We start from the raw sequence: 20,779 nt of genomic DNA on the forward strand, positions 1-20,779 counted from the left end.
AATAAGTGTTTACCATTTTAATGCATTTTAAAATATAATTTATTTCTGTGATGCAAAGCTGAATTTTCAGTCTTCAGTGTCACAGGATCCTTCAGAAATCATTTTAATATGCTGATTTGCTGCTCAAGAAACATTTGTTACTATCAGAATTCTGCTATTTAATATATTTGTCAAAACGGTTATTTTTCAGGACTTTTTGCTGAAAAAAAGTTAAAAAGAACAATGCATCCTTGCTAAAAAAAACAAATTCACCTATTTTGTAGCATAAAACACAGTAAAGACACACATCCATTATTAATACATATACCTTTATTTTATATCTCTAATAATTCATATATGTCTTCGTCCTATACATATTTTCTCATAACAGTCTTGGAGACATACATAGATCAAAGTTAGACTTTATAAAGTACAATAGATTTTCAATACTTTGATAGACAGAATAGTAAATTCTGCTGAGAAAGAAGAGGAAAGGTCAGCACTGGACTGAAGCGCACACACACTCACGCACACACTCACACACACACACAGATGCACAATATAGACTCACGTCTACGGCATGCACACGCACACTGACGGAACTGACCATGGCTTATTACTTTTCTACCTCGATGTACAGCTCACACGTCAGTTCGACAGAGAAATCGACGTCCTCACATTTGCCCACTCTACAAATTTCAACGAGTCAGCACAGAACGCCGGACCGCACGAACAGCAAGACTCACAAAGTACACATGCACATACTTAGATGTCCAGTCACACCTTTTTTTCATGAAAAAGTCTTGAGGATCAAGGCTGAAGCATTTGTAACAAGCACATTAGTATTTGGTTTCTGCTACTTTGTGTAACTCACATAAAGAAATATGTAAATATAAATGCCGAAGCCCCCCGTTGACGTTGAGGAACGTGCTAGTGGTTGATCAATGTTGTTTGTTTGAATTACATTTGCTCCCTCAGTGCTGAATATTTGGTCCCATTCTTGTAAATGCTACATGTAAGTGGTAACTGGGTAGGCAAGTTCCAGTTGTAAATAAAATAAACATAATGTGAATGAAATGCAACAAATGTCCCACAAATAAATACACATATGCCTAACAATTGGTACATATCCTCCAAAAGTAGGCTAAACACTTAATATCTGATACATATACGGTTGAAGTCAAAAGTTTACATACACCTTGCAGAATTTGCAAAATGTTAATTATTTGACCAAAATAAGAGGGATCATACAAAATGAAAATTAAAGACATTTACATGCAGTCCACAAGAAAAAATAATAGTTGAATTTATAAAAATGACCCTGTTCAAAAGTTTACATACACTTTGATTGTTAATACTGTGTTGTTACCTGAATGATCTACTTAGTGATAGTTGTTCATGAGTCCCTTGTTTGTTCTAAACAGGTAAACTGCCTGCTAATCTTCAGAAAATCCTTCAGGTCTCACAAATTCTTTGGTTTTTTAGCATTTTTGTGTATTTCAGATCCATCTTTTTACACTGAGGACAACTGAGGGACTCATATGCAACTATTACAGAAGGTTCAAACGCTTACTGATGCATCAGAAGGAAACACAATGCATTAAGACCCGGGGGTGAAAACTTTTGAACAGAATGAAGATGTGTACATGTGTTTTCTTATTTTGCCTAAATATCATATTTCTTCATTTAGCACTGCCCTTCAGAAGCTACAGAAGATACATACATGTTTGGCAGAAGACAAAGCTAGTTAAATTTACCCTGACCTTCAAATTCAAAAGTTTTCACCCCCCGGCTCTTAATGCATTGTTTTACCTTATGGAGCATCAGTGAGCATTTGAACCTTCTGTTATAGTTGCTTATGGGTCCCTCAGTTGTCCTCAGTGTGAAAAGATGGATCTCAAAATCATACAGTCATGGTTGGAAAGGGTTCAGATACACAAAAATGCTGAAAAACCAAAGAATTTGTGGGACCTGAATTTTCTGAAGAACAGCAGGCAGTTTAACTGTTCAGGACAAACAAGGGACTCATGAACAACTATCATTAAACAAAAACACAGCTTTGGATCATTCAGGTAACAACACAGTAAGAATCAAGCGTATGTAAACTTTTGAACAGGGTCATTTTTATAAATTCAATCATTTTCTCTTGTGGACTATAAACTATATGCAAATCTTTTATGTGAAATATCTTATTCAGGTCAGTACTAAAACCCTCTTATTTTGGTCAAATAATTAACATTTTGTAGATTCTGCAAGGTGTATGAAAACTTTTGACCTCAACTGTATATGGGCATGGTGGTCAAAGACGCACACATACACTCATATTCACTCACACACACATACACACCTGTGCAAAAAAAACCCCCAAACAAACACATCTGGCCACATAAGATTTGGGTGCTTGCTTCTCTCATAAAAATGTCTGTTACATTCCTACTTTTACCCTTTCCAAAATATAAAATAAAAAATGTTTAACAAAAAAGAAAGAAAATAAGAATATATATCCACAATTAAGTGATGCTTTCAGTCCCTAAACCACATAATCAGCTTCTTTGAAGTCATACTTACACATTTCTATAATAACAATAAAGAAACAAAATTTTTGGCCTCATATAAATGTGTATACATGTAAAACATACCTGAAAATTGGTCACAAAACCATAATATAACAATCTTTATGTATTTAGTTGCTATTTAAGGAAAAAGAAAATGTAGAAAAACAATCTATATAAATTTTAGATTTTTATAAAGTAAATGAACCATTTGTGTGTCCATTCCTGTTCTTATCTCAAATTTCACTAAACAAGTTTGGGGTTGGTAAGATTTTTTTAATGTCACACGATCCATTTTGGTGCTCAAGAAACATTTCTTATTATCAATGCTGAAAACTCTTCTTTGATGAATGCTACAAATCTTACAGACCCCAAACTTTTCAACATTAGTGTACACAGTCATGAGCAATTTATCTATATTAATTGTTTATGGAGATCTGAAATGAACAACAGATGGACAAAACACAAACATGGCAGTCAGTAACTCATGAGCTATGACAGTCATTCACATGGACGGCAAGAATAAAAATAAAACAATGGCTGTTTTTGGAGGCCTGGCCTCACCGTCACACAATACAGGTAGCAGACTCCTCTTGGTTGAGGTGTGAAGGGAGGTCAGCCGAGGCCCTTACAGGAGACACGGGTCTCCTGCGTTTGTGCTACATGTCCAGCAGAAGAGGGAATGTGTCACACGGCGTTGGTGATGACAATTGTGTCTCTTTGAGGGCCGCTGGACCCTGGAGGCTCAGGGGTAATGCTCTTTAGCAGACGCTATGGGGGTAAGCAGTGAGATTTTTGGAGTGGTGAAAACATTTAAGCTACAGGAGAGCTTTACAGCAAGTCGAACAGCTCAACTACAAAGAAACTGCACTAAGTGATATGTTGCAACTCTTGTCAGTTAAAATACTGAACAGCTGTGGGCTAAACCTCTTCTCTGCGAGACACATAATTACTCACTCAAAGCCTGACATGCTAAAGGCACTAGTAGTTACATTACAGAATCAACAAAGGTTAACCTTGTGTCGTTTCATCGTATGCCAAACACACATCCTGTGTCTAAAGCACACACTCTCGGTGTCACTCTGTATGGACTTTTTGATGTCTATCCTCACGTCTCAAACAGAAAATTTACAGCGTTATCAAGCTGATGCGTTGCAGCATAATTGCGTTTGTGCTGCTGTAATGTGTTTAAGTGTCATTATTAAATCTGTCTCACTTATTAGACCTGACAAGATGCAGTAATGCATGTGTTTTGATGTTTTTGTCTGTCTAGGCTCACCTGTTTGAAGGTCCCTTTGGTGGTGAGTAGATGGTAGACCATGTAAGAAGGCACACAGATGAAGGAGGAGACTCCAATACAGTAGCCGAGAACTGTGGTCCAGAAAGGGTACAGGTAGTCAAACAGCTTTACCTCAGGAGGGACTGCCAGGAAACTCCCAATAATGAACTATAGACAAAGAGGAAAAAATGACAAAACTGTATTTGCATCTGACATGCTGAGATCTGTTAATAGATGATAAGTGTATGATGTTTGTCTGAGAGTTTAAAGAGATCACTTTCTGGACTGGGTTTCTGTAACTCGGACAGTATACAGTTGAAGTCAGAAGTTTACATACACCTTGCAGAATCTGCAAAATGGTAATTATTTTACCAAAATAAGAGGGATCATACAAAATGCATGTTATTTTATTTCACTTAAAAGATGTTTACATATAGCCCACAAGACAAAATAATAGTTTTATAAGATGTAAAAAAATGATTCTTAATACTGTGTTGTTACCTGAATGATCCACAGCTGTGTTTTTGGTTTAGTGATATTTGTTTATGAGTCCCTTGTTTGTCGTAAACAGTTAAACTGCCTGTTGTTCTTCAGAAAAATCCTTTAGGTCCCACAAATTCTTTGGCTTTCCAGCATTTTTTGTGTATTTGAACCCTTTTCAACAATGACTGTATGATTTTGAGATCCTTCTTCTCACACTGAGGACAACTGAGGGACTCACACAATGCATTAAGTGCTGGGGGGGAAAACTTTTGAACAGAATGAAGATATGTACATTTTTCTTATTTTGCCTAAATATCTTTCTTTTTTTCAATTAGTACTGCCCTTCAGAAGCTACAAAATATACTTACATGTTTCCCAGAAGACAAAATAAGTAAAATTTACCCTGATCTTCAAATTCAAAAGTTTTCACCCCCGACTCTTAACGCATGTTTTTTCCTTCTGGAGCATCAGTGAGCATTTGAACCTTCTGTAATAGTTGTCCCTCAGTTGTGAAAAGATGGATCTTAAAATCATACAGCCATTGCTGGAAAGGGTTTAAATACACCCTGGTGAAAAAAACAGCATATGCTGGTAGGTATGTTTTGATGCTGGGATGCTGGTTAGGTAGGTTTTGATGCTGGTTTAAGCTGGTCCTTTGCTGGTTTATGCTGGTCCTTGACCAGCAACATGACCAGCAAAAACCAGAAAAGGACCAGCTTAAACCAGCTAAGGACCAGCATAAACCAGCAAAGGACCAGCTTAAACCAGCATCAAAACCTACCTAACCAGCATTCCAGCATCAAAACATACCTACCAACATATGCTGGTTTTTTCACCAGGCCACAAAAATGCTGAATTTATGGAACCTAAAGCATTTTTCTAAAGAACAGCGAGCAGTTTAACTGTTCAGGGCAAACAAGGGTCTCATTAACAACTATCACTCAAAAAAAAAAAACAGCTGTGGATAATTTAGGTAACATTATAGTATTAAGAAAAAGGGTAATTTTTTTATAAATTCAAATATTATTTTCTCTTGTGGACTATATGTAAACATCTTTAATGGGAAATATCTTACTCATGTCAGTACTAAATAAAAAATAACATGCATTTTGTATGATCCCTTTTATTTTGTTAAAATAATTAACATTTTGCAGATTCTGCAAGGTGTATATAAACTTTTGACTTCAACTGTAGCATATCAAAAGCATGGGTATGAATCCCTGGGAATGCATAAACCTGTATGTATACCTTTAATGCAATGTAAGTCACTGAATACATAAATGTAATGTAATGGACTGACCAATAAGAAACAGGGGCAGATGGCTACCCAGCAGACCCTCCAAAACACACCAGGAGCAAAGCCAAGCATCAGCTGCACGTCGTTGCAGAAACGTGTCGTCCCTGCACGTATTTTACAAACAGACTTAGCGCACATTGCCTGAGGCAGCATATCGGATTAGGAAACTATTGAGGTACATGATAAAATCTTGGGACTTATAAACGGTAGTTGAATAAGAAAGAACAGATGGACAACAGCAGAGTATAAGGTGACGGAAGTAGCTCAACAGTTTTATGGATTGATATAATGACTTCTCTCCCTGTAGTAGTGACTAGAAATTTAATTTTCACAGTGCTAGGAAGTTTAACAGTAAGGTTCAGGATTTTCATTTTGAAGTTTTGAGGGAGTGAAGGAACTGTTACACAAAAATTGACATATCAAAAGCAAACATTTTCTAGCTTCAGCCCAGAAAGCCTTTAAGGGAACATCTTGTTTAGACAGTTCATTAAGAGACTATGTAAGAGTTTGATTGCTTCATCAAACCGACATGGATTTAAACCAGCGGCACAATCAAAATGAAAGTTATATTTTGAATGATTAAGCTGGATACATACCATAGAACCAGGAAACAGCAATGACTTCGAGGAAGACTACGGTGATAACAGCAGGGCCCGTGGCATACTCCTCAAATAGTTTAACGACAAACGCACCTCCCTATAAACACATTGCCTCCGTATTAAAAAGGAATAATTAATGTGCACCACTTTGGAAAATGTGTTTAATTTGATAAAATTCCAAATTTGGTCTCTGGACAGTGTTTAATGCCTGTAGTTAGAACTGAAGGAAAATTTTTGTTAGCAGTGCTGTTAGACTTACGTAGGTAAGAGTGGAGAGGGCGCCCAGATAACAGACACACACTAGGCCGAGCACAAACCATTCTCTCCTCCTGGCCAACAGGTGGGGGAACTCGTCCAACATGGCTGTAATTACCCCTTCCAGACCTGCAAACTATAGTGCGCAAACACAGGGGATGACAGAAAAGTAGGTCAAGGACCCATTGAACTTGTACAGGCATTAATTAAAACAATGTTCCTTATGGTAAATAGAGCACTCAGTGGATTTTTGACATTACAATCAAAAAATAAATAGAATACATATAGAGTTATGTCATTAGAAGACTGTATGCTAAGCTTTTTATGATGGATAGAATTCACTTTATTGGACTTCAAAATCTCAACAGCCATTCATTGTCATTATAAAGCTTGGAAGAGCCAGGACATTTTTTTAATATAACTCAGTTTGTATTTAACTGAAAGAAGAAAGTCATATACACCTAGGATGGCTTGAAGGTGAGTTAATAATGGGGTAGTTTTTATTGTTGCGGTGAACTGTCCCTTTAAGCCATGCCTAACATGATTTGATTGTGTGTGTGTGGTCAGCATAGGGACAGGAAGAGGTTAACTATGTACACTGAAGACCTAATGTAATGAAACACTGTTGACAATACATTTTACTAAATTCAGAAACAATAAGCTGAGTAAACAGAGGGAAAAAATCTAATTCATTAAGAGAGAATTCATTGGCTAGTATTCCACGAAAGCAAGAAAGACTGACCGTGCTATCCAGCCCCAGCATAATTATCATGAGGAAGAATATGATGGCGAAGAACGTAGCAGCCGGCATATTGGCAATAGCCTCAGCATAGATGATGAACAGCAGACTGGGACCTTTGAACACATGCATCCGATCAGGAAAGGTAAATCAAATGTCATTTTAGTATAAACAGCAATGTTTAGTGTCAATGCAGTGATTTATTTGATATGAAGGTTTCTAATAACTGAAAGGAAATGGGAACCATAAAGCAAGAATAAAGAAATTAGGTAGAAATTAAATGCGGTGCTTACCAGCATCTTTAGCTACAGTCTCCACATCTTGTCGCCGCATCTCTGCCATGTAGCCCAAAACTGTGAAGATTACAAAGCCTGACAGGAAACTGGTCAAACAGTTCACTGAGCTTGTGACTAATGCATCTCTGCAAATCAAAGAGAGATATAAAGCTTTAAGCAAAAGATGAAAGGATAAAAAGTAGTTTAAACAGGGAGCGACAGAGAAAAGGGGTAATAGAAAATAAACTGATTTTTAGTAGGTGATTGTCAGAGCATTGCTATGCTGTTGCTGGGGTGTTTGATGTGGTTTACTAAGAAATTTCAACCTAAACTCACAGAAATTTGTACATATTTTATTAGGAGGTTAATTCTGAGGTTATACGAATTCGTACGATTTGTGAAAAATCACATGTATTTTACGACGTGCCAAATTTATAGGAATTCGTATGAAGGAACACCCCAAACCCCACCCCTTAATCTACCCCTCACAGAAGTTTTATAAAATTGTACGAGTGAGGTTGTACAAATTTGTACGGTTTGTGAAAAATCACACGTATTTTACAAGGTGTCAAATTAATAGGAATTTGTACGAAGGACTGCCCCTAACCTTGACCCTAAACCTACCCCTCACAGAAGTTGTATATAATTGTACGAGTGAGGTTGTATGAGTGAGGTTGTATGAATTCGTATGATTTGTGAAAAATCACACATGTTTTACAAGGTGCCAAATTAATAGGAATTCATACGAAGGACCACCCCAAACCCTGCCCTTTAACCTACCCCTCACAGGAGTTGTATAAAATTGTACAAGTGAGGTTGTACAAATTTGTACAATTTGTGAAGAATCACATGTATTATACGAGATGCCAAATTCGCAGGAATTTGTACGAAGGACCACCCCTAACACCGCCCCCCTTAACCTACCCCTCACAGAAGTTGTATATAATTGTACGAGTGAGGTTGTACAAGTGAGGTTGTATGAATTTGTACGATTTGTGAAAAATCACACATATTTTACGAGGTGCCAAATTAATAGGAATTCGTACGAAGGACCACCCCAAACCCTGCCCCTTAATCTACCCCTCACAGAAGTTGTATATAATTGTACAAATGAGGTTGTATGAATTCGGACAAAGGACCACCCCTAGCCCCGCCCTTTAACCTACCCCTCACAGGAGTTGTATGAAATTGTACGGGTGAGGTTGTACGAATTCATACGATTTCTGAAAAAAATCACACATATTTTACGAGGTGCCAAATTCATAGGGATTCGTATGAAGGACCACTCCAACCCGCCCCTTAACCTACCCCTCACAGAAGTTGTATATATTTGAACGAGTGAGGTTGTACGAATTCATACGATTTCTGAAAAAATCACACATATTTTACGAGGTGCTAAATTCATAGGGATTCATATGAAGGACCACCCCAAACCCTGCCCCTTAAACTACCCCTCACAGTTGTATATAATTGTACAAATAAGGTTGTACAAATGAGGTTGTATAAATTCATACGAAAGGACCACCCCTAACACACCCCCCTTAACCTACCCCTCACAGAAGTTGTATATAATTGTACGAGTGAGGTTGTATGAGTGAGGTTGCACGAATTCGTACGATTTGTGAAAAATCACACGTATTTTACGAGGTGCCAAATTAATAGGAATTCGTACGAAGGACCACCCCAATCCCTGCCCCTTAATCTACCCCTCACAGAAGTTGTATATAATTATACAAATGAGGTTGTATAAATTCGTACAAAGAACCACCCCTAGCCCCGCCCTTTAACCTACCCCTCACAGGAGTTGTATATAATTGTACGAGTTCATATGAATTAGCCACCTCCTAAAATACATACAAATTGGTTGTGAGATAACGTTGGACATTTCTATAGTGTACTGAGTGTTTGCTAGGGCATTGCTATGGTGTTAAGAAAGGTTGCTAGGTTGTTTCTGACAGCACCAAGTCAACAGAGTCCACCTCCAAGTCTCTATGATATTCTGGTTATCAGATAAGTCTAGATAATTTTTTCACACTTGCTTTATAATAAACAAGGTTGCTTAGAGAAGTACTAGCACTCCTTTCCTCAACAAATCTGATTTATGATATCATTTTGGCTATAGCCTGAACAATGCTGGAAGAGTTATGCGCCAAAGTGTAATGCTTAGGATTAGGCCAATGTCAAACCTGCATAGAAACACATGCAATAAGATGCAGAGGGAATAAAAATGGTACAGGGAGAATAAAGTTCACATTTTAAGCTCAAGTTTGTGATAACAGAACCTTAGTGCAGATAATAGAAAATGACAGCAGTATAAATGTGAGCCAGGTGTACTTGTAGCAGTTGTTATGAAAGGGATTGTAGCTGGCAAAGGCCAGGAGAACGCCAAAGCCTGGACCCAAAGAGAAGAAGATCTGTGCAGCTGCGTCAAGCCAAACCTGAAAAAACAAGGACGGAGTGATTTGTCTGTAAAGAATTTCATTCATCCATATCATACCTGACAAGAACTATGTGTTATAGGGGAAGAGGGACGCAGCAACCAACACAGATTGTGCAATATAGTATTCAGAATTGCTTGGTTTCTACTCACTGAAGTGGTTAAAAGTTTGCGCCAATCAGGTTTCAGGTAGAAGACCACTCCTTTCCATGCTCCCGGCAGAGTGGCCCCTCTTATCAACAGGATCAGCAACACCAGGTACGGAAAGGTAGCCGTCACCCAGACTACCTGCCAGAGAGAGTCATGAAGAACCTGATAAACAAAAGAGTCGAACTCCAGAATAACATTTGGCAACTCTTTCTCTTTGAGGTTTCCTGTATATCCTACCTTGCCGGAGGTCTTGACCCCCTTCCAGATGCTGAAGTACACAACAGTGAAGATGAACAACAGACAGAGGGCTAGCTGCCAGCTCACCCAGCCCAACTGATGAAGACCAGGCGACAGATGAACCTGCAAGACCTGCCGTCTAAGGACATGAGAGAAGTTGGTTGACACTTTATAAAGGCTGTAGAAGCTACTACTGGGAGATACAGGTGCCAAAGAATCGTAAAATTAAATCTGTGAATCTTAGTGACTGATGAGTGCAGGACAGTTAGATAAGAACAAGGAGAAACATTTATATGGAAAACAGGAAATCCCAGCCAGCAGCACATATAAATAAAGTCTCTAAATCTTTCCTAAAGCGGTGGATACACAGAACCAATCCCCCCTGCATCTTTCGAGAGAGAGCAACACATTCTCTTTAAATCATTCGATAGTTCAAGAAGCCTAGTGAAGGCAAAGTTTTTAGCTTCTATCCCTTTCAACCTGGACTTGCACTTACACGCACTTACATGCACTTACATATAGAACTCTTCAGCGGGAGAGATGGAGCTGTTGGTCCAGGAGACATTCAAGTCGGTGGACAGGTAGTGGGTGCAGTTGGGAGTGTTCCACTTGTTGTCGCAGGTGGTCCAGGGCAGCGTGGCACGAAAGGAGGACAGGAGGTAGTAGAGAGCCCAGGCCATTATGGTATTGTAGTAGAAGGCAATGTAGAGTGCAATGATGCAGATGGCGAAGCCTATACCTGCAAAAGAACATGAAACACTTGTCATAGCACCTTCCACTTTGGGTGACATTTAGGACAAAGTTCCATTTACATAAAATTAAGTTTCTTAAGCAGCTGGCATTTTACCAGGTGAATGTGACAATTTCCATAACAGAGTCCTGGTTATCAACAAAGAGAGAGCGAAAGCGGTAAGAAGTTTAGAAGAAGGTCAAGGGAGAGTGTACTCTTAGCCTAGCACATGTCAATCTGCCGTTATCTGTCTGACACTTAACCCGAAGTCTGAGCCTTGTGAAGCAGACCAGTCTTACCCTTGAAGATGGGGCAGATGTGTTTCCAGATGGAGATACACCCGCTGCGGTGAAACTGGCCCAAAGCCAGTTCCATGTAGAACAGCGGCACGCCACCGAACACAGCCATCAGGAGGTACGGCAGAAGAAAGGCACCTGAACACAAGGATTTAGACAGGAAGTGCAACTTGAGCTTCACGGTCCCATAGCAGTGGTCTTAACACATTCTGAAAGCACTATTATACTTACAGAAAAGACACTAACGTACACAAAAAGTTCCTGTTCAGACAAGCCCCCGGGTTCTTGATTAAAGCTTTATACGTGAGCTTTTGACGTGAATGCTAGATAGCTGTTGATTGAGCAGCAGCGAGCCAGATTATTAAACAATATGAGCAAGTCCCACCCATGAGAGCCACAATTAATGGTGTTGGTTGCGGCGAGAGTCTCTCTGCCCGCACTATCTCTCATGCACTCCTTTTGCATGGTGAAACAGGAAATTACAAAGATTTTATTACTTGAAATTCAATGAAAGGAGACTAAAGCCTGTTTGTACTGACGGGGGCGAGCTGGATCGCACAAAGAGAGGAGACAACAACAGAATTCCCCATTGTCTATTTGCTCTTTTAAAGCAAACATCACCTAAGTTGATCTCGTCTCAAAGACGGAATTTTTTTAATGCGATGCGACAATATTTAGTATCACTATTGCCAAGTGTGTTCTCGACCTTACCCCCTCCGTTTTGGTAGCAGATGTAAGGGAAGCGCCACACATTGCCCAGGTCCACCGCATACCCGATCACCGACAGCAAGAAGTCCATCTTTTTGCTCCAAGTCTCCCTAGGTGGATCCAAGCTGGTCTGCTGAACCACCAGAGTCCTGAATGTCCCAGGGGTGCCACCCCTGTCCGTCCCAGCACCCGCGCCATCCCTGGGGCTTTGCGGGGATGTGCTGGGATAACCATTAGAGACCTGCCCAGGCCCGGAGCAGGATTTCTGCCCCTTTTCCGCAACGCTGTCCGCAACCAGCCTTCCGTTTTCCTGCGACTCCTGTTCTTTCTCCTGCTCTCGATTCATCATCATTGGTTGTTTCATCTCCATGGTGAGGACGGCTGTTAGGGTTGAGACGGTGGTCCTCTTGCACTGGCTGATATCGCGCCCATGAGGGGATAGAGAGCCTGGAGAAGAGGGGCCGGGTTTGGAACGGAGCAGGCTGGGATGGAGAGTGCAAGGAGAGCCCTGAACCTGTACGTTTTAAGTGGGAAAACAAGGAAACATTGCTCAGGCCCAGCTGCAGAACAAAGAGAGGGGAATTTCAGATGGTGCTGGAGGGAATTTAGCATGGATTTACCCCTGTCATTCCTATACAAAGTGTTCTTGAGAAATGACACATCAACTTTGTCAGAAAAATGTATATGTTGCTTTACAAGATATCTGCAGATTTTGATTAAATATGCCCTTACAACATGGGGTTAAAGCTGTAAAACGCTAAGTGAACTCTGTACATGCCACGGCAACATTAAGCCTTCGGGAGCTGCCAAGACAGTTATTTATTCTCATTTTCCCTGACACTGTTGTTACTTAACTTACAATGAGAGACTGTACCCGATGTTACAGATAGATGCATTCGATTAAAAAACATATACATATTTAAACAGATCTTATACACATTTGTGACACTGGACCACAAAACCTGGTCTTAAGTAGCACGGGTATATTTGTAGCAATAGCCAACAATACATTGTATGGGTCAAAATTATCGACTTTCATGCCAAACATTATTAGGATATTAAGTAAGGATAATGTTCTATAAAGATATTTAGTAAATTTCCTACCATAAATATATCAAAACTTAATTTTTTATTAGTAATATGCATTGCTAAGAACTTCATTTAGATAACTTTAAAGGCGATTTTCCCAATATTTAGAATTTTTTTGCACCCTCAGTTTCCAGATTTTGAAACATTCAAACACATTCAAAAACATTCCGACGTTAAAACAACTATGTACAACTATTTCATTTTCAGTTTAGGACAGAAATAAAGGATCAAACAAGTTTAACACTTTTTGATCAATACTAATCAATACACCATTAAACTATACTGCATTTTAAAAAAAAGTGTACAAGCATCCTGGAGGGTAATTTCCTTCCAGCAACAGTATTACTGTGAAAAGCTGTTTGTATTTACTAGCTAAAGTTCAGGGGCAGTGATGCAGGTGGGTGCAGGAATTGGAGTGAGAAGATATTAAGCAACTATTATTCATCACAACATAATGATCATAATAATGTCAGGAAATAATTGAGAGGGGAATACTGATTTTTCCCTCCTTGCCTTTTCCTTATACTATTTCATAATTATGAACAGCTAATGCATTTCATTTAGTTTCCATCAGGGATTTTTTACCGCCAAAAATGTTTATTATTTATTCAAAATGAATCATTTGTGCTCTTAAAACACATTTGTAAAAAGTAAAAAACTATTAATGATTTTACGACGCCGGTGAAGGTGGAAAGCGTTCCGCACTATTAAAATCAGACAAAAAGCGAAAAGTATGTGCATATCCAGCATGGCAGCTTATCAATACAATTAATTTGTATGTAAAAGCTGATTTCTCTGCATACAGGAAAATTACGCAGAGACACTTTTTATGTGGAATGATTGAAAAAGTTAAAATTAGTTAAATTATCATAGCATTTTATCAATCATTTGTAAATGTTAACCCAAACTGATTTACAGCTACCACACATATCAGTCTCATCCAAGCGTCACAAGAAGACAAGATAAATGACACTAAATTACAAGGATGTTTTTCTGGACAGATATTATCTGATTTGGCAAACTGCCTGATTTTTCTTATTCACAGCCCACTTTTTCTACTTTCTGTTCATTTTTCCTTGCACACACTACATCGGCTCTTAAAACACACACACTACATCAACTCTCTTAATATTGAGCATCTTGGACACCTCGGCTAAATTTTTGTCCATAATCAGAGATAATAACGAGGTCAAGATCAGTGCAGCTGTGTTATGGTTGGAGTTTGCTCGGTTACCAAGATCACGAGATTGCTGGGGTCTCAAGCCAAAAGTGTTTAAAATAATCTATTCCTCCTCTATCTTCATTATTACATCTGAAACACACATTAATTCCAAATGAAATAAAGTTAATATGAACGGTTTTATAACCAATAGATGTTGAGATAAAATACTTCCAGTCTCATTACAGCATCATTAGACCCATTAAAATGAGCTGCCAGTGTTCTTCAGGGATGTCAAAAACCTCCACTACAGCAGAACTAGACTTTCCCGTTTGAATGAATAGAAAATATCTGTTAAAGTACAAGTTTAACAACTTTAAACTGTTGACAGAATCAATGGCATACACAGAAACATCAAAATGCCTCCCGTTACACATGCAGGCGCGTACAGACACACACAAGCAAAGACTTGCAACCCAAACTCGCTTTGTTAACACACACAGAGCCACAAACACCATGCACAGTGCAACCCTACCGTGCTGCGGTTGAGCAGTTCTGTGGGGGTCTGTGTTAGGGTGGTGACCAACACCGTCCCTGGGAGCCTGGTGCTCAAGACACACCCCCTTCACCCCTGCTCGCTCTCTTTCTCTCTCTCACTCAGTCATCCTCTACTTTTTCTTTTACCAAAGAGTCTTTAACTTGTTTTGTGGTAGTCGCCCTAAGGCATTTCACATGTAGTCACATAGAATTAAGCTCAGTGATATAATTATGACCCCTGCTACCAAACATCTGTTCATGGAAAACACAAGAGGCATGAATGGAGAGTGCAAGCTCTCATCACATATGCATCCACATAGTATTTGCATGGTTTAATAGCAGGTTTAATAATGACTGCCTACTGGTATAAAAGAATCACTTATTCCCAGAAATCTCTCATACACATGCCAGTCAAAAGTCTGGACACAACTCTTCAATATCGCTATTTTATTAATACACATTTACAAATACTAGTAAAATCATCAAAATTATGAAAAACATTTTAACAATACTTAATGAATTTCTATGTTAAGCACTTAGAAGAACCAGTATATATGGGCCATTCTACAGAATTGGTCCAAAGTCAGATTTGGAAATATTGTATGTATGCAAATTGTATAATATCCAAGGTACACATTTCTAGTAATTGTGCAGTTAATTTTCATATTGTATTTTCAGAAGGTTTTTTGTTCTCTCCTCAAATTTGTCACAACCGAAACACAGTAATAATAATTTAATTAGAAGGGTTATATTGCCCCATTAAGATTTTGCTTACATCTACATTGTAAATATATATATTTTTTGCTATTTTATTAACATTTTTTTTAGAGGTAAATCAATAACAATTATATTTTTAACAATATTTCAAGTGTAATTTATGAGATTTGTTGTATTTTGAAGTAAATTCTTCTTTGTAAAAGGCAAAAAGTTGATCATACTGATTTAAAAAAAGTTAAGGATTCATTAGTCTGAATATATCTTAGTTGATAATTCAGTATACTTTATTTTTGACAAAGCATCCCAAGTTTCGGTAGTGACTACATAACAGAATTTTAACTTGCAAACTAAAACACTAAAACATACTAAAATGTAAAAAAAAAAAAAAATGCATAACTGTACTAAAATTGTGTTTATTTCCCCCAAATATGAGGACTATGTGTTCCCTTTTGTCACTAATGAAACAATGGTCATGACTGTTTCACTAGTGACAATTTTAGATACTTTTGAACCTAGCTCAAAGATGCTAATCAGCACATGGTAAGCTAGCACAGCCCTAAACAGTGTTACACATATAAAAACTAAATGTGTGGAGTAACTCCCAAAAAAGACTGCTTAACTGCAGAAAAAAAGGTGTTCGGTAGTGATGTTCCCTAAAGTTACACAGATCTTTAAGACTTTTGAACATATTTACCTCAAAATAATGAGGCCTATCTACTCGCACCTTGTACCTATGAGAGATACTTTTAAAAACAACAATGGAAAAAATACAAAAATATCATTTTCATAAGTTACAGATAGGTTTAGAGGTTAGGGTTTGGGAAAGCCACATCTCAACTGAAAGTAGCCAATAAATTATGATTTTAAATATATTAAGCTTTCTAATATTTTAAATATTATTGTTTCAATAGATAATAGAAAAATCTTAGTAAACATCTTTGGTTGTGGGAGAGCAGTTTAGATAAATACGTAAACAAATAACAGATTAGAAAATTAATTTCAAGCATTATGATGTTAGATCCAAATGTTTTTGAATCTACTCAAGTCTTTTGACTGGTATTGTATATTTAGTTAAGCGCAGATGATGTTGTTTAGGAAGCTTACTGTAGCCTACAGACACACTAAACTAAAAACAGTTAAAATGTAGGCCTTGTTTGCCAATTTGTCTTCTAAGTGCCATGGCGAATAAGTGAATTACGCACACAGTTGAGTCTCTAATTGTAAACAAGATTTTAGAGATAAATATGAACACACAACGTGGTTTCTACATGGATTCTTAAGCTGTACGTAATGTAACAACTACAGTAGACATAGTAAGGGTTGAATCAACAGGAAATGATAAATACATTACCCCTCTGTTCTGAATGAATGAATCCAGAAATAGCACAGCTAAGATAAACGATGGACACAAAACATATTACGCTTTGAAAATTAAACACCGTACAACACAACGGACACTCATCGGCTTTGAACTATTAAAATACTGGAAGTTGTAAATGTCTTAACATAGCATTAGAGTTCATTAAAATGCATTTGTTTACTTGAATAACAGGCTTCGCCTCAGGGCAAAAATACATGCAAACCACACGCACACACAAAACAAATAATGTAGGATAACAATATAAGATTTGCATTTTGGAACAGAGAGAAAGTAGGTCATGGAAGGTTCGATTCCTTCCTACTAATTAAGTGAAATACTGCTGCCCTGGTGAAAAAAACAGCATATGCTGGTAGGTATGTTTTAATGCTGGTTTATGCTGGTCCTTGATCACCAACATGACCAGCATAAACGAGCAAAGGACCAGCTTAAACCAGCTAAGGACCAGCATAAACCAGCATCAAAACATACCTAACCAGCATATGCTGTTTTTTTCACCAGGGTGTACAGTGTGCAGCATATAAAACAACTTTTAGTGGGGTCAACGTTTTTGATAATTTGTAATTAATTAACGTATTGGTTTATATTTATTATTATTCTTAAAGGAATGTTACCATTTGCTGCATTATTAAATAAAATAAACGTGGCCATAGGTCCACGTGTCATAGGTTTGTAAAAAGTTATTTTATATGGAAATTTAAACTAAGAAAGTATTTGATTTTTGGTGATTCATACAGGTATCCTCCTATATTAATGAATTCGTTCCGCTAAAACTGTCCAAATACTTCTCTGTCTTAAAGTTTCCAGGATATTAATTTTTTTACGAAATGTCTTAAGTAAGTATATCTTTTCCTTAAAAGTATAATCATAACAGGCGAAATAAAATGAGTAACGGATGTTGCTATGACGCGCGTATTTAGATTCTTAGTAATCTGAGGAGAAAACAAACCGGCTAGCACCTTTGCTAACCTCAGACATATTGTTGTGATTGTTCCAGTTTAGACAATTAACAGTTAGGAGTTAGAGGAGGGGACAGAGGGCTCATGACACAAGGAGTGCTGGCAACGTGATTAAGGCACAAATGGACCCAAGGAGACGGGACGGCTAATCTGTCTAATAACCCTAACTAGCGTAACGTTACACGAAGAACCACCTCAGAAGAACAACACCACATATCTCTCATTTATGACATCTTTTAAACTTTTTAAAGGTATTTTCCAATTTATTCCACCCATCCTTATTTATCGCCGTTAGCTCCTGCTATCTTTTTATTGAGAAGGATGTTCTCTCAACATGTTTTAGGGAGAAACAGCGTCCTCTACAGAGCAGCGAGGAACTTACCAACACACTAAACAAGCTGCTTTTACAGGTACAAATACTAGCTTTACGTATGAAGGGCAGATAATGTTAGTCAAAAACCTTGAAAAATACTAAAAACTAACTACTAACTAACATTTAACGTAGTTAGTATTTTAAATACATAGCGTACCTAAAGAGAAAGATGGAGAAAGTGTGACCTACCTCAGATGTCAAGTTGAGTTTTGCAGTTCATGCTAATTTTGGAGACCTTTGGAGCGTCCCTCAAGGGACAATACAAATAATTTTCCTTAAATAATTACACATAAGCACTCACGCATTGTTAAACATAACAACTGATGTTTGAGGATCCATTACATCCAGTTTTTTTCATCTGAAGATTCTTCCTTAATATTCTCTCAAACATCCGTGTGGGGTTGACGTAGTTTTATAGCTAGATGTAACAGATGTTACAACCCTGTTTTAAATCCCGCAGTAGCTCTCCTCGAAGAACCCCACTTCACAGACATTCAGTTACACGTACAGTTTAGAGAACAGCCAGTCTTTCCAATCTGTCTAGCTAGTAGGTTAATCCGCAAGTCCAAAGAACTGAAAGGCAGGAGGGAAACAGAGGGATTGGGCGAAGGTATCTCAACTAGGCGAAACAGATTTTAAAGGAGGGAAATAAGAAGCTTAGATTGTGTCTGTGACAAATGCACTCCCCTTTAACTTTCTTGCTAACCAGTGGCAGATCGGGATGTGAAGAATTAAGGGCACAAACATCCCATGTCAGCACTGAACTTGAGAGTTCTTGGAATCAGTCTCTGTTGGGATGAGGACTCGGAGGCATAATTGTTTCATGGAACAGCCAACAAAAAGGTACCGTTCCTCGGAGGTCTTTAAAACCCCTTCCGCACGTTTTAATCTATCGTGCGGCCCTGGTATTTCCTATGAGCGCAGTCTTTGCTAAGTTCAAGAAGGTACTGGCTCTCCATGGTAGTGGAAAGATTTTGTTAAATCCATGCAAAATATTCTGATAATATCATTTTATGTTGTTGGAAGGTGCTCAGTTGTAGTCTTAAAGAGACAGTTTGCCATATGGAAGCATTAAAATTTTGGTCACAAGGAGGACTATCTGATTTGGGGAAAATACAAATGATACATTTAAAAAAGAAATTTAAATTATGAAAATCCCTAAAGCCAAAAATCAGCAGGTCTTCAGTTTCCTCAACAGATCTTTTCCATCTTATGTAGTAACTAAGATTGTTTTAAAGAAATTAAATGGGTATGTCAGAAACTAAATGAAAACACATTTGCTATTGTTAAGTAATATAAAATAAAATACAAAAACTGTAAAACATGTGGGAAAATCTTAACGACTCCAAAACAAAACTAAAATATGAGAAATATGACCAAAAATTAACATTAAACATGAAAATATGCTACTAGATACTGTTAAAACTGGCCAGACATGAGAAAATGTATCCTGTAAAACTTTTTTTAAAATCAGTTAATGCATTAACTTTTGCAGCCCTAAAATATAACTATATATTAAATGTTATTACTAAGTAATATTACATATTAAAATAAAAATAATATTATATTAGTTATATATTAAAATATATTTTTATATATTAAAATAATATACTAAATAATATGACATATTAAAATAAAACAAATATTGTTATATATTAAAATATCTTTTTGTATATTTTAAATGTATCAAACTGAACATAATAAACTAAACTAGAACTGAGACTCAAAGCTAAACTAATAAAAAAATCTAAAATAGAAAGGACATTTTAAAAAATATATAAAAGTAAAGCAAACAAACAAAAAATAATTAAATAATTATAATAAATAAAATGCTAATAAATTAAAATTCAAAACAAATAACCCTGTAGTATATACTCCTTAATCTTACATCTTAACTCAACCATGAATTAATTTACATTCAATAGGGTAGGGTACAAAATAAGTTGTTTATATTCTTTTTCCTTCATATACACTCCTATGTGGGTGTAATTAAAGGGAATTAACTCCTCCTAATTAGATTTAACACAGATCAAGCTGACTCAATTCAGTTTGTTCAAGTTTAATTACAAATCGATCTTTTATGCCCCTTAAAACTGCCCGGTCTTAGACTCGGACATGAATAAAGATAAGCAGAGATGAGCTGGCCTTTAAACAAAGTAATTAAGAAGTGCATATGCACCATTTTTTGAAGGCACGTTCTGATGTGAACTCCAACTGATAACGTCATAGATCTCAAGCCATGATTTAACATATGCTGCCCTGAAAGTCTTCCAAAGGGATCTAAAATAATCCCATCTGTTGGTGGTGACCGGTGCACTTAGGATACTTCTGTAACGAAATTGTAGTACATAACCTAACAATTGTGATGGCCATTTAAAAATATCTACACTACACCAATTTAGTGCATCCTTGCTGAATAAAAATATTGATTTCTCCCAAAAAAAAAAAAAAAAAAAAAAAGAATCTGACTAAATCAGAAATGCTACTAAAGATGCAAATGAAATCGCATAAATCAAAATGATTCCACAAATGACGCATCAAATGATTCCAG

The 20,779-nt window shown here is 37.3% G+C and overlaps 1 protein-coding gene across 3 annotated transcripts; it reads right to left on the reverse strand.

Annotated features, from left to right (window-relative positions):
* Window positions 1-289: 289 nt before the first annotated feature.
* slc6a4a (solute carrier family 6 member 4a) lies at window positions 290-19,111 on the reverse strand. 3 transcript variants are annotated; one of them, XM_051129266.1, is made up of 14 exons: window positions 18,418-19,111; window positions 12,020-12,530; window positions 11,312-11,446; window positions 10,799-11,021; window positions 10,283-10,421; window positions 10,049-10,183; window positions 9,793-9,896; window positions 7,477-7,604; window positions 7,187-7,299; window positions 6,449-6,580; window positions 6,187-6,286; window positions 5,594-5,694; window positions 3,811-3,978; window positions 290-3,302 (listed from the first exon to the last, which is right to left on the reverse strand). In XM_051129266.1, exons 2-14 carry the CDS (start codon window positions 12,384-12,386, stop codon window positions 3,219-3,221), a joined length of 1,929 nt encoding a protein of 642 aa, XP_050985223.1. In that variant the 5' UTR covers window positions 12,387-12,530; window positions 18,418-19,111; the 3' UTR covers window positions 290-3,218. The 3 variants fall into 3 exon arrangements, with proteins under 3 accessions (XP_050985223.1, XP_050985222.1, XP_050985220.1); XM_051129265.1 differs by lacking the exon at window positions 18,418-19,111 and adding an exon at window positions 14,800-14,899; XM_051129263.1 differs by lacking the exon at window positions 18,418-19,111 and adding an exon at window positions 12,637-13,277.
* Between the last annotated feature and the right edge of the window lie 1,668 nt (window positions 19,112-20,779).

Source organism: Labeo rohita, chromosome 15 (assembly GCF_022985175.1).
Source record: "Labeo rohita strain BAU-BD-2019 chromosome 15, IGBB_LRoh.1.0, whole genome shotgun sequence".
In the NCBI taxonomy this organism is placed as follows: domain Eukaryota; kingdom Metazoa; phylum Chordata; class Actinopteri; order Cypriniformes; family Cyprinidae; genus Labeo; species Labeo rohita.